General features: G+C 51.1%; 2 protein-coding genes across 7 annotated transcripts in view; one reads left to right on the top strand and one right to left on the bottom strand.

The window, feature by feature from the left end:
* MYO19 (myosin XIX) overlaps positions 1-16,046 on the bottom strand; it is a 30,405-nt gene extending 14,359 nt beyond the window's left edge. The window contains exons 1-13 of one of the 3 annotated variants that reach the window (XM_056127099.1): positions 15,926-16,046; positions 15,156-15,301; positions 13,339-13,570; positions 9,395-9,533; positions 8,913-9,061; positions 7,307-7,420; positions 5,113-5,245; positions 4,105-4,174; positions 3,349-3,451; positions 2,665-2,761; positions 2,478-2,554; positions 620-710; positions 138-309 (exon numbers count right to left, since the gene is read on the bottom strand). In XM_056127099.1, the coding sequence (XP_055983074.1) occupies positions 138-309; positions 620-710; positions 2,478-2,554; positions 2,665-2,761; positions 3,349-3,451; positions 4,105-4,174; positions 5,113-5,245; positions 7,307-7,420; positions 8,913-9,061; positions 9,395-9,533; positions 13,339-13,350 (1,157 nt within the window). In that variant the 5' untranslated portion in view covers positions 13,351-13,570; positions 15,156-15,301; positions 15,926-16,046. The remainder of the gene's footprint in view (positions 1-137; positions 310-619; positions 711-2,477; positions 2,555-2,664; positions 2,762-3,348; positions 3,452-4,104; positions 4,175-5,112; positions 5,246-7,306; positions 7,421-8,912; positions 9,062-9,394; positions 9,534-13,338; positions 13,571-15,155; positions 15,302-15,925) is intronic. The other 2 variants (XM_056127100.1, XM_056127101.1) reach the window with 2 other exon arrangements.
* A 120-nt stretch (positions 16,047-16,166) lies between these two features.
* PIGW (phosphatidylinositol glycan anchor biosynthesis class W) lies at positions 16,167-19,831 on the top strand. Of its 4 annotated transcripts, XR_008794251.1 has the most exons (3): positions 16,269-16,664; positions 17,093-17,203; positions 19,546-19,831. XR_008794251.1 is itself a non-coding variant. In XM_056127442.1 (2 exons), the coding sequence occupies exon 2, from the start codon at positions 17,442-17,444 to the stop codon at positions 18,948-18,950; it is 1,509 nt and encodes a 502-aa protein (XP_055983417.1). In that variant the 5' UTR covers positions 16,167-16,217; positions 17,433-17,441; the 3' UTR covers positions 18,951-19,536. The 4 variants fall into 4 exon arrangements, 2 of the variants coding, with proteins under 2 accessions (XP_055983417.1, XP_055983416.1); XM_056127442.1 differs by lacking the exons at positions 16,269-16,664; positions 17,093-17,203; positions 19,546-19,831 and adding exons at positions 16,167-16,217; positions 17,433-19,536; XR_008794250.1 differs by lacking the exon at positions 17,093-17,203.
* The last annotated feature ends 3,990 nt before the right edge of the window (positions 19,832-23,821 follow it).

Raw genomic sequence — 23,821 nt, 5'->3', positions numbered from 1 at the left:
TACCCAGCAGCCCTCCCTCTGGGCCCACTGCCCGGGATGGGGGGGAGTACCTGCTGGACCCCACAGGGGCAGAGCCCCTGAGGGTAGGTGGGCCCCGAGGGGCTTGCATGCTGCCTGGGCCCCAAGTGACTACTCACCTCGCGTAGACCAGCTTCGCCAGACAGTCCCTGCGGGTGTCACACTCGGCCTGGGTGCAGGGCTTCCGGACCACCTGCTGCTGCCTGCCCGCCCGGATGGGTCGGATCCGCAGAGTGTCCAGCAGGGGCTCTTCCGGGAGCAGCAGCAGGGAGGCCGCGGTGCCGAGGGAGCCTGAGAGGGACAAAGCAGCCTCCATCCCAACAGCCCTCCCTGGGATCTGCAGCGGGAGGGGCTCACCAGAGGCACAGGCAGGCCTGGAACCCATGACCAGCCCGCACCACCACATGTGGGACCCATTGCTGTCAAAACCCCGAGCCTGTCCACCTCCCCACTGTGGACCCCCACGGCTGATGCTACGCCCAAGAGTGTCACTTCCCAGCTTTTCACTTGGGTGGCCCCTTCCCACCCCCTCCCCCATGCTGGCTCTGCTCTGGGCTGGGCCCACCCAGCTCCCGGCTGAGAGCAGAGCTCAAGCCCTTACACTGGGCATCGGGCCTCAGTGGGCAGGGCTGGGCTTCATCATCCGAGTCAGCGAAGCGCAGGTTGCCGAGATGCAGCAGTCCAGCGAGGACCTGGGGGGGCAGATGGGAACAGATGTGAGCAGCGCCTTCTCCTGGACAGGGCTGCTCCGGCTGACAGTGCCCAGGCAGCGTGCAAGCCTCTCGGGTTACAACGCTTCGCTTCCTCCTCTCCACCACCTTGGACAGTGTCCCTCTGTCTGCGGGCGGGAGAAGGCTGGAAAGCAATGATCTAGGATGGATGTGTTGCTCTGCCTGTGCCAGAGAGGGGCTGGGAAGAGAGAAAATCCCAGCCTATGAACACAGGGCTGGTGAAGGCGAGGCCTCGTAGGGGAACTCCTATCTGAGCGCAGGCACTCCCTGTCTTTGGCTGCAGGAGCAGCGGCATAGCTGGGAACACCACCCCTGGTCCCTGTGCATTCCCTGTGTCTGAGGGGGGCTGAGGTCCAGCTTCTCAGTTCCGTCAGCTATGGAGGGCACTGCCGTGGAAGGGAGCGATCACCTTGCTGTCTAACAGGGGTTGCTGCAGACGGATCCCAGGGGTCCAGGTCCTCAACCCAGTCCCTTTTGGGCTCTTGGGCTTTCAACAGGAGAGCCACCAGTTACCCCTTCCTGCTCCCAGGCAGGGGGATCTGCACTTGAGTCACTGAGTTCGGGGAGCAGTGTGGCGGGGGGGAGGGGGGGGGGCTGGTGCATGGGGAGAGGCTCCTGGTGTGGCCCACTCACTAGTCCATGAGCAGGCTCTCTGACCAAGCTCTTGCCTGCCAATGCTCCAAACTGACCGCAATCCCATTCCTTTCTGCTGCCCTGCCCATCTGGAGGAAGAGAGCTCTGTGTGTGCACCCCATCTCCCTCAGAGGCATCCTACTGTCCTGCAAGCCCTGTCCGTCCGTCAGGCACGGGTTCTGCTGCGAACTCTATCCTCATCACTTAGTGGCCGACCTTGGGCAGCCTCTTTCCTGATTTCCTGTCTTTTTCTTTTAGGCCCTGGCCCAGTGGTGCTCGGGGCCATTCCTAGAGGTGCTTGGAGGATCTCTGGTGCTGGGGATGGAACCCAGGGATCCCTCATGTAAAGCATGTGCTCTAGCCCACTGACCCATCTCCTCTGTCCTACCCCTCCCTCTCTTCCTTCCCCCCTCCCACTTTATTTTTTGGTTCGTTTTTTGCAGGGCCACACCTGGTGGTGGTCACAGAGCTTACTCCTGGCTCTGTATTCAGGGGACTATATGTGGTGCCCGGGATCAAACCAAGGTCTGGTGCAAGGGAAGTGCCTTACCCACTGTACTCTGTGGCCTACAACTTCAAAGTTTTTTTTTTTTTTTTTTTGGGGGGGCGGGGGTCACACCCAGCGATGCTCAGGGATTACTCCTGGTTTTGCACTCAGGAATCACTCCTGGCGGTGCTCAGGGGACCATATGGGATGCTGGGAATCGAACCTGGGTCTGCTGTGTGCAAGGCAAACACCCTACCTGCTGTGCTATTGCTCCAGCCCCAACGACTTCAAAGTTTTAAGGAACCAGACAAGCACATTGTGGCACCTTTCTCTCTTCTAACCCCTGTAATGCCCAGGTATGCCTGGGCCTGTGTCTTCCACTGCAGCAAAACGTACCCCTCACTGACCTCCATGCCCCAACCCTGACACCCCGAGGCCAGGCTCAGAGCACAGAGCGGTGGGTTACTCTGCGATATCACCAAGTGGGGCCTCAGATCCTAGATCTCCCGGGAAAGGGACTTGCGGGTCTGGAGAAGGGGCCTCAGAATGGGGCAGCCCCCAGCACTGGCAGGTGGAAGCGGGGGGAGAGTGGGGGCTTGTCCTCTGACCTTAAAGATGTTTTCCTGGGTGGTGTCATCGATGCCCAGATGAAGCATGGCCTCTCTCGTCACCTCGAAGGAATCCTCTGAAAAGGAATTCCAGTTGGTCAGGGAGGCCTGGCGGTCAGGCCTGAGGCAGGGCAGGGGACACAGGCCCTGGCCCCGGGGGAACTGGGAGCTGTGGGGGCCCCCCTACCTTCCAGGCTCCACTCGGAGTTGGGCAGCCACGAGAAGGCCGCTCCCTCGGGGAGGTGCCACTGGAGCCGCTCCCTGGCGCTGGCTCCTTTGCAGATCTGTGGGGGGAGGCAGGTCTGTGCAGGCCTGAGAGGCGTGAGGCGCAGCAGCAACACGACAGGGTGAGTGGCCCTCCGGGAAGCCCCGGCGGACCTGGTGGCAAAAGCAGCTTTGCGATTATAAACCCACAGTCTCGCCTGTCTGGCTGTCTCCACTATCAGAGAAAAAAAGGCCTCAGAAAGCTCCCCCGAGGGCCTGGGAGGCCAGCGGCGTGAGGAAGAGTTCAGCCCGATGGGAAGGCTGGTGAGCCAGCTGGGAGGGGCTGCCCCTTGACCGCAAGATGCCCCAGGAGGAGGGCCAGCTCTAGGGATGTCCTCACCCCCCCCCCCCCCCAGAGGAGATGGTGCCACTCTCGCAAGGAGAACCATGTGGCTGAGGGGGACAGTTTCTGGTCCAGTGACCAGCTGGTGTGACAGAAAGGCAAGTCGGATATCTACCACAGCGCCTGGGAGCACGGCCCTGTGCAGGGCAGAGAATGGCCCTGGTCTGTGGTGAATGCAGAGCAGACGCCCCTTGCCCCTCCCACAACCCCATGCATCCATCCAGACAGCGACAGGGCTGCCCCCACCCAGCTCCGGGCACTGACCTGGTAGAAGATGTGGAAGTTCCTCTCGCTGGAGGCCTGGCAAGCCACTCGGGTTTTCTCTAGGAGGTAGGTCTGCACGGCCGCTCCGGTCATCTGGTGGGCCCTGGACGGGAGGTGCCCGTTCAATCCTCAGCCTTTAGTCAGGCACTCTATGCCCGATGGCAACCTGGCATCCCCCCACAAGCTCTCCACTTAGCCCATGGAGAGCCTGAGGGGTCACTCAGCAGGTCCCTTGTGTCTGGGACACTCTGGCAATCAGGTCCAAGTGGGTTGGGCCAGTGGGGGCAGAGGTCCTGCTTTGAACTCAGAGGTGTGGTTCTGAGAAGTGACAGGGGCCCAGGGGAACACACAGGCCAGGACAAGCAGACTGTCGCGGGGGCCTCCGGCTGGAGCAGCTGGGCTCTCCAGGTTCAAAGATCACCCACAGGCCTGCCTGATCCTTTTTAATTTATTTTGTTTTCTTTTGTTTTGAGGTCACACCCAGCAATGCTCAGCGGTTACTCCTGGCTCTTCACTCAGGAGTCACTCCTGGAGGTGCTCGAGGGACTGTGAGGGATGCTGGGGATCGAATCCAGACCAGGAGCATGCAAGGCAAGCGCCTGACCTACTGTACCATCACTCCAGCCCCCAGTCTGGTCTTCAAGAATAACATACCCACGCAGACTAGAGGGAGGCTGGTGTTGTCCAGAGGGATGGTTCAGCTTACCGACTCCCACCTCAGTGTCCCATTAGCCAGGATGGCAGCAGGGAGTTTACCTGTTCAGTTGGAGCTGGATGAACTTCCCAAAGCGGCTGCTGTTGTTATTCCTCAGCGTGCACGCGTTCCCTGCACACACCGGTACAATTGATATCCTTAGCCCGTTCTTGGGCAGCGGCAAGTCAACAAACACCCTTTTGTTTTCTTTTTTTTGGGGCCACACCCAGCAATGCTCAAGACTTGCTCCTGCCTTTGTGCTCAGGAATTACTCCTGGTGGTGTTGGAATGACCAGGTGGGAAGCTGATATCAAAACCAGGTTGGCTGTGTACTAGGCAAACACCCTCCCCACTGAACTATCTCTAGCCCCTAACAGGGGCCCTTTCTAACCTCACACACCCCAAAAGGCCCCTTCGCTGGTTTCCGTATCACTAAGGGAGGGACACCTGGGGTTCAGCAGGTATGATTCAGGAGAGTTAGAACTTCCCAGCAAAGAATTTGAAGGAGCAGGGGGTCAAGGATGGCATCTGATGGCTTCAGACAGTTAAGGATCACTTGGGCTGGAGTCCCAGCGTAAGTACCAACTACCGTGCGTCCCTCAACAAGCCCCTCTGAGACATGTTAGGAAATTGCGGGTTTTTTTTTTTTGGGGGGGGGGGGTCATGCCTGGCGATGCACAGGGGTCACTCCTGGCTCTGCACTCAGAAATTACTCCTGGCGGTGCTCAGAGAACCATATAGGATGCTGAGAATTGAACCCGGGTTGGCCGCATGCAAGGCAAATGCCCTACCCGCTGTGCTATCACTCTGGCCCCATGTCAGGAAACTGAATGAGGCCATGCAGGTCCTCTCGAGCACCACACTTACCTGTGTCTGAGCTGAAGTAAGCGGGGGCCTGGACAACATCACCCCTTTCCGGGGAGTTTAGAGGTTCAAGGAAGTGAATGGCACATTTATTCTCCCACCCGTCCCAATTTCCCCGAGAGAGAGGGTCTAAGAGCGCTGCTCCTGTCCCCCTAGAGCTGGCAGACTTGGGGGCCTGGGGCTGAGGCGCCACACACTGAGCTTACCAAAGGCTTCCATGACAGGGTTGGAGTTCAGGATGCGCTGCTCGATCCTCTCGGCAATCCTGTGGCTCTCCTGGGATGTGGGTGAGGTGGCCACCACTGTGTAGAACTTCATCAGGCAGCGGGACGTCCATGTCTGCAGTAGAGACGGCCCCATGGGAGTGGCGGACACGTTCCCGCTTGCCTAGGAGCCCATCTGTTGATGGGGACCCCCAGGAACCCTCTCACAGCCCTTTGCTGACCCAAACTGTGAAAGTCGAATTCAACAGTGTCCCCCAGGGATCAAGGGTGGTGCCCAGTTCTGCTTCTGGGAGGTCCAGCGGCTACATTTAAGAAATGAGTAGGGGCCTGGAGTGATAGTACAGTGATTAGGTCGCTTGCCTTGCAAGGGGTTGACCCAAGTTTGATCCCCAGCATCCCTAACAGTCCCTGAGCACTGCCAGGAGTAACCCCCGAGTATCTCCAGGTGTGGCCCCAAAACAAAAAACAAAGAAATGAGGGGGTTGAGGAACAGAAGGGCTTATTCACTCTGGCCAGGGCAGGCTACTCAAGATCTGCAGTCTCATAGCTAACAGATTACTGTCCGTTTCAGGCACAGAGCTCTATGAATTTTCAAACCACCTTCAAATTGCAAGGAAAACTATGTACCCGTTTTCAAAACAATGAAACCAAGGTACAAAAAAATACAATGTTTTATTAATAATCAGTGGTCTAGTAAATGACAGGACTCCAATTTTTATATAGCTAGACAATCTAATTATAAAATTCATTTGTCTTGTTTTTAATTTGCTGACGTGAGTGAGGTACATCTTCATTTCAACTTCCAATTGTTTACTGTCAAGACTTAGAACTGACTGGTTTTAGGTCTGCGTTTGGGAGTAACACTGGGCTGTGCTGAGATTACTCTGGGCTTTGTGCTAGCCACTAGCATATGTTTTGTTTTGGTTTGGTTTTGGGTTGTTTTCTGGCTCAGGAGTGACCCCTACGAGTATTCAGGGGACCATATGTAGTGCAGCAAATTTGCCTTAGGTCTGTGGCTGCTATAGCCGCACAAGAGACAAGTGTCTTAAGTCTTGTCCTCTTCAGTCCTAGCATTCACTTCTCGATAAATTTAGAACCTGGGCCTCTAGCACTCAGAACATACTCAGACGGTCAAAGCCTCTGGTCTGAAACACATCATCTTTCTTTTTTTTTTTTTTATATGGAGGTCAGATTTAGACCACACCCAGCAGTGCTCGGGGTATACTCCAGACTCTGGGATCACTCCTGGTGGGGCTCAGGAGACCACCTAAGGTGCCAAGCCAGGTATGACCCCCCAAACAAAAGTAAAAACTAAGATTTGCAGAAGCTTAATATCTCTCTGATATGCTCCCTCTCCCCCTTTTTTTTTAGGTTTTTGGGCCATTCCCGGCAGTACTCAGGGGCTACTTCTGGCTCTGCGCTCTGCATTTAGGAACTATTCCTGGCTGGCTTGGGGGACCATATGGGGTGTTGGGTAATAGAACCTGAGTTGACAGTGTGCAAAGCAAACACCTTACCCATTGTCCTATAGTTTCAGACCTTCTGATGAGCTCTTTACAACTATCCTGGAATCCCCAAAAGCTGAGAATTTGTTTCCAATAGTCTCCCATGAGAAAAATGAAGGTTCAGAGTTAGATCAGAAGTAATGGAAGAGCCTGGACTAAAATCTCCCCTCCCTTTTTTGGCAGGAGGAGGCAGGGAACACCCAGTGATGCTCAGATCTTACTCCTGGCTCTGCACTCGGGAATCAGTCCTGGTGGTGCTTGGGAGACCACATGGGGTGCTGGGAATCAAACCTATGTCCGCTGCATGCAAGGAAAGCGCCCTTTACCATCTCTCCGACCCCATAGAATCTTGCCTCTTAACTGCCTGCTCACCACCACATACAGACTCCCTGTTTCAGCCAGCCTGTCTGGAAATTACAAGGCAGCCAATGACTCCCTAAAGAATGCCCTGCTGGGGGCTGGAGAGACAGCACAGCGGGTAGGGCGTTTGCCTTGCACGTGGCCGACCTGGGTTAGATTTCCAGCATCCCATACGGTTCCCTGAGTACCACCAGGAGTAACCCCTGTGCATCGCAAGGTGTGACCCAAAAAGCAAAAAAAAAAAAGAAATGCCCTTCTGCCTTTCTGCCCACCCAGCCAGGGATGAGATGGATGGAGAGAGGCCTCCCTACCTTTCCAGCACCGCTCTCCCCACTAACAATGATAGACTGGTTGACCGGCTCAATCAGGCTCTTCACATTCCGATAGGTCTGTTCACCCACAGTGAAGATGTGAGGCTTCAGTTTCTGAAACACAAAGGATAGAAGAACAAGTAGGAAATGCTGGTCCTGAAGGAATGACTGGTCCGGGGACGGCTGAGTGGGGAGGCTGTCAACTGCAGTGGCAGGATGCTCTGGCCAGAAAGATTCCTAGATAGAGAGTATTAGGCTAACTGGGACTCGGCCCGTGGCAGCGTTATCCTCTCAGTCTCCACTGAGTCTGCAGCGTGTTAACCCTCTTCTATAACACTGGACCTTCCCATCTTCCAGTGATGCCCTTATTCTGCTGGAGGTTTTTGCTTTTCGTATGGTTATTTTGGGGCCGTACCCAGCAATGCTCAAAGGTTACTCCTGGTTTTGCACTTAGGAATTACTCCTGGTGGTACTCACTGGGACTATATGGGATCTGAGGAAGGTAAGTTCCAGGTAAGTTTCAGGTTCACTGCACGCAAGGTAAGTTTACCTACCCACTGTACTATCTCTCCGGCCCCTTATTCTGTTTACTCTTTCATGTTATTGTGCTTTGCAAGGAACTTCCTTGCCCATTACAACACTCTCTGTACATTCTTTAGATAGCAACACTGTACGTGAGAAATCTGAGGTTCAGAGAAGTTAAATCACCTTCTCAAGGCAACTCAGCAGGAAAGTGCTGCACGTGACTTAAATTTCAAGGACACTCGGTGTGTTCTCTTTTCTGTCAATAAACATGAATTGTGCTGGGCACTGGGAAACTAGTGGCATGTGGGACTGTGGCATTACCCGTGCTTCTGAGGAGGCTCTGTACAATACAATAGCCTAGCACTATCCATCAAGCAATGCTCACCAGAGCTTACTGGAGGGAGAGGTTGGCTTCGAGAGGGCCTGATAGTCAGCCTCCCTCCTGTGACTCACCCACCTGTCCCCCTCCTGCCAACAAGCCTGACTTCCTTGAGGACCTCAAGCACTTTAACATCAACCAGTTAGTTCCTTGCCTGCGCTGCTGAAACCCCTTAGCAGAGAGGAATACATGCTTACTTTCTTGAGCAATTCCTTCTTGAATATAATTTTACTCTGCGCTCTCAAAAGTGGTCTGTTCTTACCCAAGCAATAAATTTATAAGCAAGGAAAATATCTTTTGACCTACTGCAGACTTAAAATGCAGTTTAATGGGGGCTAGAGCGATATAGGGCAGTGGATAGGGTGTTTGCTTTGCATGTAGCTAACCTGAGTTCAATCCCCAGCATCCCATATGGTCCTCTGAGCACTGCCGGGAGTAATACCTGTGTGCAGAGCTAAGAGTAACCCCAGAGCTTCATGTGTGGCCCAAAAACCAAATCCCCTGCTCCTTCCCCAAAACACCCCACGGTTATGTAAACATTTATCTCTCACTTTGCACCTACTGCCACATATCCAAAATTCAGTGACCGCTGGAAGTGGAGGACCTCAGGTCTGGCAGCTCAGAATGATGCACTTCGGGTAGTATAGGAGACAGATGGGGAGGCAGGATGCTGTGAGATCATAGGACGTGGCGGTGGCTTACCTGGGGCTGAGGAGCAGTGTGGTACTCTCTCATCAGTTCTGGAGAGTAGAGCTGAGGGACCGGCTTGAAGGGGTTCAGAGCCACCAGGGTGCAGCCAGCATTGGTGTAGAATGTGTCAGCTGCATACCGGGCCTGCAGACACCTCATGACTGAGGCAGAGGAACCTTTAGCAAACTGGCTCAAATGCAGACGCAAGTGCACACAGACACGCATCTGCCTAATAGGGCTCCCTATGCAATTAGCCAAGTGCCAGCAGCTCCCTGATGAATAGTTACAAGATCTAATTAAGATGAGCCCCAAATCTGGGGCAAAACCTGTGCCAGGAAGCCTGAATATAGCTGCCAGGCAGAGGTCTGGGGCAGCCCAGCGGCTGCCCTAGGCCAGGAGTCCTGCCTGCTTTGGTTTGGCCAAAGCTGAGCTGAATGTCCCCATCACCCGCAGCCTCTTGGAGACGGCACACTCCAGGAGGGGTAGGCCCGTACCTGTCTCCAGTGTCACAGGATTCACCTTGGTGAGGTCATCGAGCTGGTGCAGTGGGGCCTCCCCACCCAGGAACTCCTGCAGGTCTTCTCGGAGGGACTCCCCACCTCGGGCAGCAGAGCCTGAACTGTGGCAATTAGCCTGGGAATAGGGAGGAGGTTAAGAACAGAGGGAAGAGCAGGGCCCTGAAGCTGGACATCTGACCAGCTGGCAGGGGATAGGGTCTCTACTGCAGAAAGAGAATAGGCCCCTCATACAGTGTTTCCAAAGTGGTAGATAGCCGGGCCAAAGAGATAGCACAGTGGGTAAAAGGTATCAGCCTTGTACACGGCAGACCTGGGTTGATCCCATAAGGACACCTAAGCCCGGCCAAGAGTGATCCCTAAGCAGAGCCAGGAGTAAGCCCTGAACACCAATAGGTGTGGCCCCAAAACAAAACAAAAAACACCTCACACAAGTGGGTGATACTGCCCCCGCCCCCACCACCAGGGTGCTAGAATAATCCAAGGGGGCATTAGTAGCTTTGAGAGTAACTGGTGAAGTGCTTTCTTTTACCTAATTCTTTTGGTGGATTGGGGGGGAGGGTGAGAGGAGGGTGGTACATCGGTTGTGCTCACTGATCATTCCTGGAAATGCGCAGAGGACCACATGTAGTGCAGGGGTTAACAGTATGCAAAGCAAGTTCCCTACCTGTTGTACTCTCCCTCCAGCCCCAACTGGGAAAGTGCTTTCTTAGAGAAGGCAGATTTTCAGGGGAAGCCTGAGTGTTTTTCTTTGTTTGCTTGTTTTTGAAAAAGGAATGGTACAACCAAATGAGTCTGGAAACCTCTGTTCGGGTATAAGTCTGGTTGGTTCAAATATCAGTTCTGTCACTTCCTAGCCCTATCAGCTTACTTCTCTGGGGAAGCTTTGTTTATGTGTAAACAAAGAAATATAAGGGCTAGAGAGATAGTACAGCAGGAAGGAAACTTGCCTTGTGCGCAGCTGACCCAGGTTTGATCCCCAGCACTTCTTATGTGCCCCCGAGCCCCGCCAGAAGTGATCCCTGAGCACAGAGCCAGGAGTAAGCCCTGAGCAACAATGCTGAGCTGAGTATCTCTAAGAGTGCTGTCTCATATGCTCCCTCCCTGCTGTATTATCTCTCTGGCCACTTCTTTAAAAGCAGGCATGGTATCAAACATCTGTCTCAGCTAAATAAACTATCATTCATTCATTCATTCATTCATCATCCTGTTATTCGTCGATTGCCTCGAGCAGGCCCCAGTAACGTCTCTTTCATCCTAGCCCTGAGATTATATTCAAGGCTCTTTAGGAGAATGAGACCCATCATTGTTACTGGTATTTGGCATATTTGGTGCGCCACGGGGAGTTTGCCAGACTCTGCCCTGTGGGCAGGCTATATTCGATAGCCTGCAAGTTTGTCCAGAGTATCAACATTTAGAAAATTAAAATTCCAGGGTCAGAGCAATAGTACAATGGGCAGGGTACTTTCCTTGTATGAGGCCAACATGGGTTTGATCCCAGAAAGGGAGGGGGTAGGGGGGAGTCACATATAGGTGGGACTCAAGAGTCCCACCAAGAGTGATTTCCTGAATGCAAAGCCAGGAGTAATCCCTGAGCAAAAAACAAAAACAGGGGCCAGAGTGCTAGTACAAGGTGTTTGCCTTGCATGCAGCTGACCCAGATTCAATCCCCTGCATTCCATGTGGTCCCCCCAAGCACTGCCAGGAGTGACCCCTGATCATCGCTGGGTGTGACCCAAAAAAGAAAAAGAAAAACACCCAAAAACTGAAAATTCAGCCAATACCTACTAGCATTTACTAGGCCAAGAGTATCGATCCAATTTAATGAGCATGAGGTGAGGTTTGTCAGTAAAGTGGTTTGGAGAGCCAGGGAGATGGCTCAAAGGGCTGGAGCCCGTGCTTTGATGCAGGAACCTGTGATTTAAGGTTGAATACATGGCAACATCGCACAATTCCATGAGCACAGGAAGTGGACATGGCTCCCCACAAACGGTCACGGTCACGGTCCTCCCGTTGTTCATCGATTTGCTCGAGCGGACCCAGTAACATCTCCATCGTGATGACTTGTTGTTACTGTGTTTGGCATATTGAATACGTCACGGGTAGCTTGCCAGGCTCCCCACAAACACTGGTAGCAATCCCTGCCCTCAATACTACTGGGTGTGGCCCAAAAAAAAGTGGTTGGAATCCTGCAAAGGAGAGACCACTGTAACCTTTTCAGAAGTAGAGACCAGTGGTAAGAGCAGGTTTTTGTTTATTTGTTTTTAGGCTACACCCAGAGGTGCTCAGGGATCACTCCTGGCAGGGCTCAGGGATCAGACCCAGATCAGCACCTTCCCTGCTATACTATCTCTCCAGTCTGTAAGAGCAATTAAATCCCCTGAGGATCCCCTGGTCCACAAGCACTCCAGTATTCATTGATCAAGAACCCTTACAGGGCTGGGTAGAACCCAAGCACCACTGGGTGTGGCCCAAAAAAACAAAACTGAGGCTGGAGCGATAACACAACAGGTAGGGCGTCTGCCTTACACACAGCCGACCAGGGTTCGATTCCCAGCATCCCATATGGTTCCCCTGAGCACTGCCAGGAGTAATTCCTGAGTGCAGACCCAGGAGTAGCCTCTGTGCATCGCCAGGTCCAAAAAAGAAAAAAACAAAACAAAACAAAAAAACAAATAAGAATCCTATGTGTTTACTTAGGTCACCTTACACATTTTTGCCCAGGCTGATCTCTTTGCCTGGCTGCTGATGGTCTCCACTTAGCTCATTCCAACTCGTTTGATGAATATCTCCCTTTGGAAGGTCCAGGAGGATTTCACTGTAACTCAGTAATTTGGGCTTGCTCTCAATCTCTGAGAGTTCCCTCACAGGTTCAGGCTTGGAAGGTCATCAAAGTGCCCTCAGGATTCCCTGATCCACTCCATTTTACCGGAAGCACACAGGCAAATGGGCCCCTAGCGATGAGTTTTCTCAGGAAGAACTAGAGAAGCTATCATGCCCTGAAGTAGGCCCAAAATGTAGAAACTGAGGCACCACTTGCAGAAGGGTGGATCCCTACAGAAAGGAGAATTTCCAAGGGAAAATAAATGGCTGCAAGAAGTACAGGAGAGGACCACCAACAATGCAAGGTGCTTCCCCTTATGACATAGCCTAATTATACTTTTTCTTTCTTTTCAAAAAATTTTTATTAAGACACTATGTGATTTCATAATAAAACATAAGGTTTGTTCATAACAGAACAACTTTCTTTGTTTTTTGGGCCACACCTGGTAATGCTCTGGGGTGACTCCTAGCTCTGCACTAAGGAATTTCTCCCAGTCTGTCTCTCTCCCCTCACATTTCCCTAAATAAATAAACTGTCTCCTGACAGTCTGTTTTATGAGGGCCCGGGGAAGGGCCCGGGGACCTGGGCAGATATTAGGTCTGGTCTCCCTTTTCCTGCAAAAAGCAATTCCTCATCTGGTCTTCAGGTCACAGTTGCCTGAAAACTCAGGTGCTGGGACCAGTAATTGTGCTTGGAGATCAAGTGGACCTCAAGTACAGCTTGATGGCTACCCAGTGGGACAAGTGGCATGTGACATCCAAGCCAGTCAGGTGCTCAGGGCTGCCCTGACTAAGCCCCAACTACACACATTTCCCAGGGAGAGTGAGGTGGGTCGAACTCTCTGTCTCCTGAGGCTATCACCTCCCTCACTCCCCATTTCCCTCATCAGCATCATGAATCACCTGCACCATTACCCATCTGAGTAAAATCCAACGGGGAAGACTGAAATTAGGTATCAGGAAGAGCTTGTTAATAATGGAAGAGAAGCTCTGGCCTAACTATCTCAAGAGAAAAGCAGCCAGGATTTCATTCAAGCAGGGAAAGATGAGCAGTTTCCTCAGCGCTGGGAGACTCACGTTCACGAAGGGTGAGGCCTTACCTGTGGGAGCATCCTGCGTCAGTGTGGTCAGCCGGGTTCTGGGTTGTAGGCATGAGTGCTTTCCACCCACTCATGGGGGTCCGGGCTGGAGCATGGGCCCAAGAAAAGCCTTAATTCTGGTAGAATCTGGAACCAGGGACTCCAGAGCCTACGGCATGAGAGGGATGACACGAGGATGGCGTCTTCAGGTGACTCACTCCTGTTACTCCCACAAACGAGAAGCAGGACGAGCCTGAGCAGAGAGGGAGAGTCAGTCCTGGCCCCAGCCAATTAGGGAAGAAGGGAAATTTTTACAAGGGCCTGCAGAGCAGAGGTTCCTCAGGGTCAGTTTTACTACCAGGATGGGGGGGCATCTGCAAATCTGCTGGGTCAGTGTGCCATGGAGGACCACAGCATTTGCAGACAGGAGCTGTGTGTCCTACCTTCTCCTCTGGAAAGGGTGATCTTACTTCCCTATTGCCAGCAACTGGTGGGCGGGGAGGGCGAAGACAACGCCCACCCGCAGATTCAGACAAGCTGGGGTGTGGGAGGGAAATCACAGCTCAGTCATTTGGCGGGCAGCCACGTCACCATCGTGGCCCACCTTGATTGCCTCACCTTGAAAATGCTGATAGTAAAAAATGAAAAAAAAAAACCTACCTCACATGAGTGGCTGTGAAGGTCAGTGAGGTCCTGGCAGAACAAAAGGCAAGCCTGAGTACTTGAGCAGAGGGACAATGTGGTGAGTCCTGCTCTGAAGGATGGGCAGGACCCAGCAAGTGGGACACTCCCATGTGAACATAAAAAAAAAGGGTGGGGGGCAGGGAGGCGGCAAAAAGATGGCACAGAGATTAAGGAGCTCCCTTTGCACGTGGCTGACCCTGTGGATATCCAGTACTGCATTAGGACCCCCCCACCCCCACCCCAAGGAGCACAGGTGTGATGCCTGAGTACAGACTATCAAAAGTAATCCCTAAGCATCTCTGGATGTGGCCCCCAAACTCAAAAACAATGGGGAGGTATGGGGGGGGGCAGAAAATGACAGGGAAAGGAGTTGTGAAGCTGCAATTAGGTGGGTCTGAAAAAAAAAATGACTCTGAGATGTTGGAATTTCCCAGGCCTTAACGACACAGGAGCAAGGATTAAGGATGAGGGTGGGGGGGGGATGCTGGGACCCATGGGGATGGATGACGGGCACTGGTGGAGGGATGGGCACTTAATCATTGTATAACTGAAACCCAAGCACAAAATTTGTAAGCCTATAACTGTACCTCATGGTTTTTCACTAATAAAAAAAGAAAAAAAAAAGGATGAGGGTGTCTGTCACAGAGATATCCTAGTGTAATCTTTCCTGAGGTTCTGAATCTGCTGGACCTTTGAAATAACTTAGGGGATCTTCCACAGTAGCTGGACAGTGGTCCTGATGCTGGCCTGCACCTGCTCCTTCTGGACTAGGAGGGGCCAACTGACTCCAAAGCAAAGGTTCCTCAAGTGGAGGCTCACTTTTAAACTAGGTGAGGTGGGGGGCCGGAGCCATAATACAGCAGCGAGGGTGTTTGCCTTGCATGCGGCTGACCCAGGTTCCATCCCTGACATCCATATCGTCCCCCAAGCACTAAGTGCAATCAGGAGTAACCCCTAAGCATAGCCAGGTGTTACCCACCCCCCCCCAAAGAAAACAAAGTTAGGGGAGGTGGGGGGAGGGGCGGGCACACCAGGCTGTGGGTTTAGAATCTAAAGGCCACAGATCACAAGTCTTACTGTGTTTCCGCATTTGCAAAGAAAGGGAGTAATATGCACACCTAACAATTCTGATTTAGGACCAGACGGGCTAGTACCGCTGAGGGCACTTTGCCAAAGTTGCCTATTACCACGCAGCGTCAGCTCTCAGCCAGCGTTAAGTCAGATTCGAGCGGTTTTCTCCAGTTCTCCCAGCTCTTTCTTCACGGTTACCAGCCAAGAATTTCTGGAAAGGGTGTGATCACTGTGGGCAGGAGTGAGACGTAATGAATAGACGAAACACCGAGGCAAGACAAGTGGGAACCTGATCAACAGCTCTCTCCTTCCTAGACTCCGATTTTCTCCGCTTGGACTGCAGGATAGAGAGCAAGGATTGGTGGTGGTGGGTGAGGGGTGGGGGAAGGGGTCGGCCCCGCCCCCACGCTCCCCGCGGGAGCCGGGGACTCCCTGTCCTGACAAGGTGCCCGCCCGGGGCTGGGTGCCGCTCCGGAAGCACCTGGTACGGGGAGAGTGTGTCCTTCTCGGGAAGGTGGACGTGACCGTAACCAAGGGCATGGGCCCATGCGCCTCCAGGGGCCGGCTGCCCCCTTCCCGTCTCCTAGAGCGGGCCGACCCGGGCCCGACCCAGCCTCGGTCGGGACTTTACCCTCCCCCCCTGGATCGCCCCCTGCCGGCAAGGTAGAGAGATGGAGCATGACCAGGGCAAGGGCCAAGAGACGGGGTACCCCTGCTTGGGACACAGGAGAGTCCCAAAGAAACGGGGAAAGGCGCTTTGGGGGCAGAGGCGAGGAGACGGCCCCTTTCTCGGTGCTCCGGGCCAGATCGGCGTCCCCCGTCCTTTCGGGGTCCGGGCTAGGAGGGGTGGCACTCACCGGTCCCACGGCCCGAGCCGCCCAGCGTGCGGCCCCAGGCGGGAAAGGCGGACGGGCGGGCCGGGTGAGGCGGCAGGAAGGAGTCGGGGAGGGAGGGAAGAGGATGGGGCGGGAGCGATCCAAAGAGACGAGCGCGGCAGGGACCGCCGGCTCCGTGCAGCGGGCAGCCGCTTGGCTAAGTGGCCCGGAGCCCGGCGGCTCCTCCCCCGGGGCGGGGCGTGCACACGCGGCCCGGGGCGCACGTGGCCTGCCGGGCGCTGGGGAGCCCGGGGCTCCGCGGCTGGCACGGTGCGAGCCTGGAGTGAGAGGGGTTCGAACGGCGGCTTCGGGGGACCCGCGGGGGCGTACGTCCGCAGGGGACGCCGAGCCCTAATCTTGCACCGCGAGCTCGGACCCCACTACCCGGGCCGGATCTCGCGGTGGGGGGAAGCGTGGGGTGCAGCTGTTACGTCGGGGCCGTTTCGGCAGCCTGGAGGCCAAGCGGGGGAAGAGTCCACCCCAGCGGCCGGGAGTGGCGAGCTGCTGGGAGCGGAGGCAGCGGCCGGCCGGGCGAGGGACGCGCAGACGCTGCGGCGCCGGAAGCGCGGCTGGGAGGCGGAAGTGGCTCGCTCCGGGCGGTGTAACTGGGCATCTGGTGGGAGAGCGGCCGCCTGGACCCCACCGGAGCGTGTGAGCATGTGTCTGTCAAGAAAAGGACTCTCATTTTAAACGCTAGCGGATCTGGATTAGATTGAGGTATTGTTGCTGAGCCCCGACAGGCCATCGTGCGTGCCTGCGTGCATTTTATCCCCCTCTCCCCGGCCCCGTAGGCTTTTTTTTTGTTTGTTTGACCAACAAGTGTGTGTCTTCCCGTGGCCTTCCCGCTCTCACCCTATCATTAGCATCTAAACCGACACCTTAACCTGAAAAATGCGCCTGTCTGTAAATAGGATAAGGAGCAGCCTGGGGCTCAGCTGATGACTGAAGGACTGGCATTTTATCTTTAGTTTTGGGGCCACACCCCAGTTTCTTGCTAAGGGTCACTCCCTGAGGGCTCATATGTGGTGCTTGCAAAGCATTCATTAGCCAAACAATAACCTTATCCAAAAAAAAAAATACTCCCAGGTCCCTAAACCAATGGAAAAATTTCCCTTAATGTATTGGTATCGGATTCCTTCCTACAGCTCTTGCAAGGGGAGAACAAGACGTAGGTTCTGCTTTGGTTGGAAATCACTGGGATCGAATGTCTGGAAACCTAGGAATCAGCAAAATCAGGGCCAGAGCCAGTAGAGCAGGTAGGGCACTTACCTTGCTCACAGCTGACTTGCTCTTCCTCATCCCAGGCATCCCATATGGTCCCCTGAATCCGCCAAGAGTGATCCCTGAGCTAAGAGCCAGGAGTAACCCTTGAGCACTGCTGGGTGTGACCCCCAAACAAACGAACAGAATCAAGAGTAAAATCAAGTTTGCTTCATAACATTGTTGATTTCCACAAATGCCTTCCTTTGCTCTCTTGTTTCACAGGTAAGAAAAATGTCTCAAAAACAGATGAAGGAAGCTTTTGTCAGTAACCTCAATGGAACCAGTGTGCTGGAAGTCACTGAGGGCTTGTGCTTGCCAGTCCTGTGTATCCTGCTCAGAGGACTCCTGCTTATTCTCTTCCAGCATGTGTGTTCTTCGCATAGTTGGAGAACTCGATTCTTGATTGACTTTGTTGTCCTAATTGTTCCCATGGTGACCATTTTGACTATTTTGGCTTCCTTTGTCCTCCTGGAGAACCTCCTTTTAATTCTCTTTGGGGCAGGGCTGTTCTATCACATATACAGCAGGAGGACTTGCTTTGACAGATTGCCTTTCAAAAAAATCCTGGAAAAATTCTTGAAAATCAGTCTAGAATCAGAATATATTCCAGCCATTACCTGTTTCCGTGTAATTAACAGTGTATTCACTGCTGTTGCCATTTTGGCTGTGGATTTCCCAATTTTTCCCAGAAGATTTGCCAAGGCAGAGCTCTATGGGATAGGAGCAATGGATTTTGGAGTAGGAGGCTTTGTTTTTGGAGCTGCAATTGTTTCTCCAGAGATTAGGAAAAAATATACAGAAGGGTTTAGATTTAGTTATCTTCTAAGGTTAGTATACTCTATTTGGCCATTAATTTTCCTTGGTATAGGACGATCAGCTGTTATAAAATCTATAGACTATCAGGAACATGTAACTGAATATGGAGTTCACTGGAATTTTTTCTTTACTTTAATAGTTGTGAAATTGATAACATCACTGCTTTTGGTTATTTTCCCTGTAAATAAATCCTGGATTGTGGCCACTGGCATTTCTATATTTTACCAGCTAGCCCTTGACTTTACCTCACTGAAAATGTTAATTTTGCATGGCACTGATGGCAATGGCACAAGAGTTGGTTTACTAAATGCCAACAGAGAAGGAATAATATCTTCTGTAGGGTATGTGGCAATTCACATGGCTGGTGTGCAAACCGGTTCATATATATTTAGAAAAAGAACACAGGTCAAAGATTGGATACAAGTGGCATGTTGTATTCTGTTAGTAGCTATTAGTCTCTTCATATCTCTTTCCGTAGTTCAGGTAAAGGTAGAAGCAGTATCTCGAAGGATGGCTAATCTAGCCTTTTGTATTTGGATAGTTGCTTCTTGCTTGATCATTCTTAGTACTTTGTTATTCTGCGATATAATTTTGAGTTTTGCCAAATTTCTAGTTAAAGAAGCTCTGGTTCCCTGTTCTTGGAAACTTACCCAGTTGCCTGCAACCCATAAGAACAATATAGAATCTCTAAAGTCTAAGACTGAAAGAAAGGAACCCAGTCTTTGTTTAATCACAGCCCTGAACAGAAATCAGTTAGTTTTTTTCTTGCTGTCAAATATAACAACTGGCCTGATCAACCTGTCACTAGATACACTACATAGCAGTACTTTATGTGCCTTGTTTGTGCTCAGTCTCTATATGTTTACAAACTGCTTTATTATATATATGCTACACTTGCGAGATATAACTATAAAATTTTGGTGATCAATATGAGTAGAATATTATCTGTAAACAAGAGTATTTTAATATGGAAGAATAAATGTGAAGAAAGTATGTCTCTGGCAAACCAGTGTTAACTATATCAAATTATAAAATTTAAGTGTTTATGCCCTAGGCCCATTGTAACAGCATTGTGCTTGAGATTTGTTTTTGTTTTGTTTTGTTTTGATTTTTTTGCTTTTTGGGTCACACCCGACGATGCACAGAGGTTACCCCTGCCTCATACACTCAGGAATTACTCCTGGTGGTGCTCAGGGGACCATGTGAGATGCAGTGAATCAAACCCAAGTTGGCTGTGTGCAAGGCAAACGCCCTACCCGCTGTACTATCGCTCCAGCCCCTGTGCTTGAGATTTGAATCTCTTTCACGATACTTTCAAATCTAAAGAGAAGAAACAAAACCTGATTTATTAAAATATTTGTGAATTTCAGTTTTTATTTGGGGCCGAGTAATTTGGCCTCTACGCAGTGGTACAAAAGGATTCTCCCAGCTTGATGCTTGGGCCTTGAAACTTAACCAAAGGTTGGGAAAGAGGATTTTTAAATTATATCATTACTTACCTGTACTTTTTTTTTAATAGCACAGCGGTATGGTGTTTGCCTTGCACACAGCCAACATGGCCGACCCGAGTTCGATTCCTCCGCCCCTCTCGGAGAGCCTGGCAAGCTACCAAGAGTATCTCGCCCACACGGCAGAGCCTGGAAAGCCCCCTGTGACGTATTCGATATGCCAAACACAGTAACAACAAAGTCTCCAATGGAGACGTTACTGGGCCCGCTCAAACAAATCGATGATCAACGGGAGGGCCTTTACTTACTTACTTACTTACTTTCATAATAAAGTTTGTATTAAATATCTTGGTTGTAATTATGGAATTGTCAGCACTTTTTTTTTCTGTTGAATCACTGTGAATTACAAAATTACAAAGATATTTATGATTGAATTGCAGGCATATTGTCCCAACATCGATCCCTTCACCAGCGCCCACTTCCCTCCACCGATATCCTGTTTCTCTCCCACCCACCCCCAGCCTGCCTCTGTTAGGCACTTTCCCTTCCCCCATATCCTAGTGAATCATTTCCCTTAACTTATCCACCCCATCCCCCCTACCCCGTCAGCACTTCTTTACTGCTAAATCTGCTGTAAACTTTGTTGTGATATACTCAGAACTGCTCCCGAACTAGGCAGTGCTGGAATTGAACCCAGCATGTGCTCTAGAACTGGAGTCACATCCCTAAACACTACTATTAATTCCTTAAAGCAGCCATAGTATAGGTGGGGTTTGTGGCTCATGGTACTTGCATGCCTGAAGCCTTGGGCTCAATACCCAGCACTTTACAGGGGAAAAAAGAGCATCATTCTAATAAAACAAGTGGTTAAAAGAAAATGGTAGAAAAATTGAATGTTCCAATCAATGCATAGGCCTGAATTGTATGCCATTGTTTTTATGTATACTAGTGATGAACAGTAGGTTTACTTAGGCTCGATTCTCCACTCCCTCCTCCCTTGCAGCTCCAGGGATTGAACCCAGGGCCTCAGGGCCTCATATGTGCAAGGCAAGTGCTTTACTACTGAGCTAGGTCCCTGGCAGTAGACACACTTTAAGAATTAAATTTAGTGTTTGGACCACATCCAGTGGTGTCCGCTTGAGGATCATACCTGGTGATGATTGGGGCACTACCTGGTACCAGGGATCGAACCTGAAGCCTCTGCTTTCAAAGCATGTGCTCCAGCCTGTTGAGCTAGCTCCCCTATCCTGGGAATATATATTTTTCCTACTCTGTTCTAGAGATAATACAGTTTCCCAAACTCTTGCATTTTGCAATTTAGTTGGGGAAACAGACATTAAACAACCACCAAACAGCATTGCACTAAGGTACCAAAGAGAGTTCAATGAGATGGAACACGTTCTTTGCATGCAGAGGCCTGGCTTTGATCCCTGGCATTCATATCCCCTCCTTCCAGCCTCTCCCCTCCTATACACCTGCTGCTGCTGGGAGGGCAGTTTGAGCACCACTTGGCTATACTCAGGGATTACTCCTGGTGGTACAGGACCATATGTGTTACCGGGGTTTACACGGGTCAGCTACATGGGAAGCAAGGGCATTAACCCCATTCTATTTCTCTGGCTCAAAATTTTGTATAATCTGAGAAAACATGATTATATAGCTAATAGAATGAAAGTGTTGGGAATAACCCTTCCAAACAACCTAGATAGCTTTTAATTAAATACATGTACTCTTATGATTATTGTTTTATGAAAATATGCAATAGTTATATAATTTTTTTGTTCATCATCTGCATTTTCAAACTCTCGTGTTTTCTTTTCTTTCTGGTTTTTGGGCTCTTTTTTAGCTTTTTGGGTCACACACAGCAATGCTCAGGGGCTACTACTGGCTCTGCACTTAGGAATTTAGAAATTACTCCTGGTAGTGCTCAGGGGTCCATATGGGATCGAACCTGGATCAGCTGTGTGCAAGGCAAATGCCCTACCTACTGTGCTACCCCTCTGGCCCCCCACGCCATGCTCTTGAGGGACCAAGCCAGTATATTGAACTTGCATGGAAAGCTGGTTACTCAAGTCTTCGCTGTCCTTATGTTATTTAAAAAAAAAAATTTTTTTTTTGTTTGAGGAGCCACACACATAGCAGTGCGCAGGGACCATTCCTGGCAGGGCTTGGGGGATCAATGGGAGTTGAACCCAGGTTAGCTGCGTGGAAGGTAAGAACCCTGCTCGCTGTGCTATCACTACGGCCCTCTTCATGTTAATTCTTAACAAAACACCACACTCAGGTGCTGGAGCAATAGTACAGGGGGTAGGGTGCTCGCCTTGCATGTGGTCGACCCAGCTTCTATCCCAGGCACATAGGATCCCCTGAACAATGTCAAGAGTGATCCCTGAGCACAGAGCCAGGACTCAGCACTTAGCACTGCCGGGTATGGCCCCCACCTCTTCCAAGGAAAATATTACTAGTCTAATAAAAGAACAAGAAAAAGGTTTATGAATTTGGGGCCACACCCAGTGGTGCTCAGGACCTACTTCTGGCTATGTGATCAGGAGTGACCTCTGGTGGTGTTTGGGGATCATAAGTGGTATCAGAGATTTAAACCATGGTTGACAGGATGCAAGACAAGCACCTAAACCCAAATACCATCTCTTTGGTCCAGAATTAAAAAATTTAAAAACTGAATATTAATAGTGACCGATATTTTTTTTTCTTTTTGGGGTCACACCCAGCGATGCACAGAGGTTACTCCCGACTCATGCACTCAGGAATAACTTCTGGGGAATCACTCGGGGACCATATGGGATACTGGGAATCAAACCCAAGGTCAGCCACGGGCAAGGCAAACACCCTACCCACGGTGCTATTGCTCCAACCCCAATAGTGATAGATTTTTGAAACAAAAATTTAAAAAGTATATTGTTAGCGATTATGTTAGCATTAGTTTTGGGGGCTGTTTATTGGGACTGGGAGGGGTTGGGCTATTTCTGGCTCTGCTCAGATTGAACCTGGGCAACCTGGGGCAAGAGCCTTACCTGCTATACTTCTATCTCTCTGGCCCCAGCATTGTTTTTTTTTTTCCTTTTTGGGTCACACCCAGCTATGCTCAGGGGTTACTCCTGGCTCTGCATTCCGGAATTACTCCTGGCAGTGCTTGGAGGACCATATGGGATGCTGGCAATTAAACCCGGTTTGGCCCCATGCAAGACAAATGCCTTACCCACTGTACTATCGCTCTGGCCCAGCCCCAGCATTGTTATACAAACATTTCATGATGGTTAGGTATTCTATAATATAGTTGTTTTTATTTAAATTCAGGACTGGAGAGATAGCTCAGAGGGCTAGAGTGTCTGCTTTGCATGTGGAGGCCCTGGGTTTGAGCCCGTGCACTGCATGGTCCCCTGTGTTGTGATCTCCCAGGAGAGGGTGTGGCACACCCTTAGCACAGCTGGGTATGGCCCTTCTGAAGCAATCTAAGTGGGAGAAAAATGTCTTTTTGTTTGGAGGAAGGCAGTTCTCTTCAAGGAGCAAGCGGTCCCTTGAAGACACATGGAACACATGAAAAAGACAGGAAAGAAGGGAACACCACTGAGTCAGCCAGATTAGCTGAATCAACTCTAGCAGTCAACAGGGAGACAGATGTGGCAGCCAGAGTGCTCTCACAAATTGTGTCATTTAAATAGATTTAAAAATAAGTACGAAGGGGGACTGGAGCGATAGCACAGCGGGTAGGGCATTTGCCTTGCATGCGGCCGACCTGGGTTCGATTCTCAGCATCCTATATGGTCCCCCAAGCACTGCCAGGAGTAATTCCTGAGTGCATGAGCCAGGAATAACCCCTGTGCATTGCCAGGTGTGACCCAAAAAGCAAAAAAAAAAAAAAAAAAAAAAGTACAAGGGCCAGACTGTAGCACAGCAGGTAGGGACTTGGAAAAAACATGGTAATTTTGTTTTGTGTTTTGGGTCATACCCAAGGATGCTGGGAGATACAGCAGTCAAACCCAGGCTTTCTGCATGTAAAGTATGAGCTCAGACCCTTAAGCAACTTAAGCAATCTCCCTAACACTCCCATGGTAATCTTAACACTATCCTGCCATAGACTTTATTATTATTATTATTATTATTATTATTATTATTTTGCTTTTGGGTCACACCTGGCAATGCTCAGGGGTTACTCCTGGCTCATGCACTCAGGAGTTACTCCTGGCGGTGCTCTAGGGACCATATGGGATGCTGGGAATTGAATCCAGGTCGGCCCTATGCAAGGCAAAAGCCCTACCTGCTGTGCTATTGCTCTAGCCCCTGCTATAGACTTTATTACCTCATAAAACGTTACAGTGAAGCAGGTAT

The sequence above is a fragment of the Sorex fumeus genome, unplaced genomic scaffold (assembly GCF_029834395.1).
Source record: "Sorex fumeus unplaced genomic scaffold, SorFum_2.1 ptg000063l, whole genome shotgun sequence".
NCBI classification, from domain to species: Eukaryota; Metazoa; Chordata; class Mammalia; order Eulipotyphla; family Soricidae; genus Sorex; species Sorex fumeus.
This window is presented reverse-complemented; position numbering and strand designations above follow the sequence as displayed.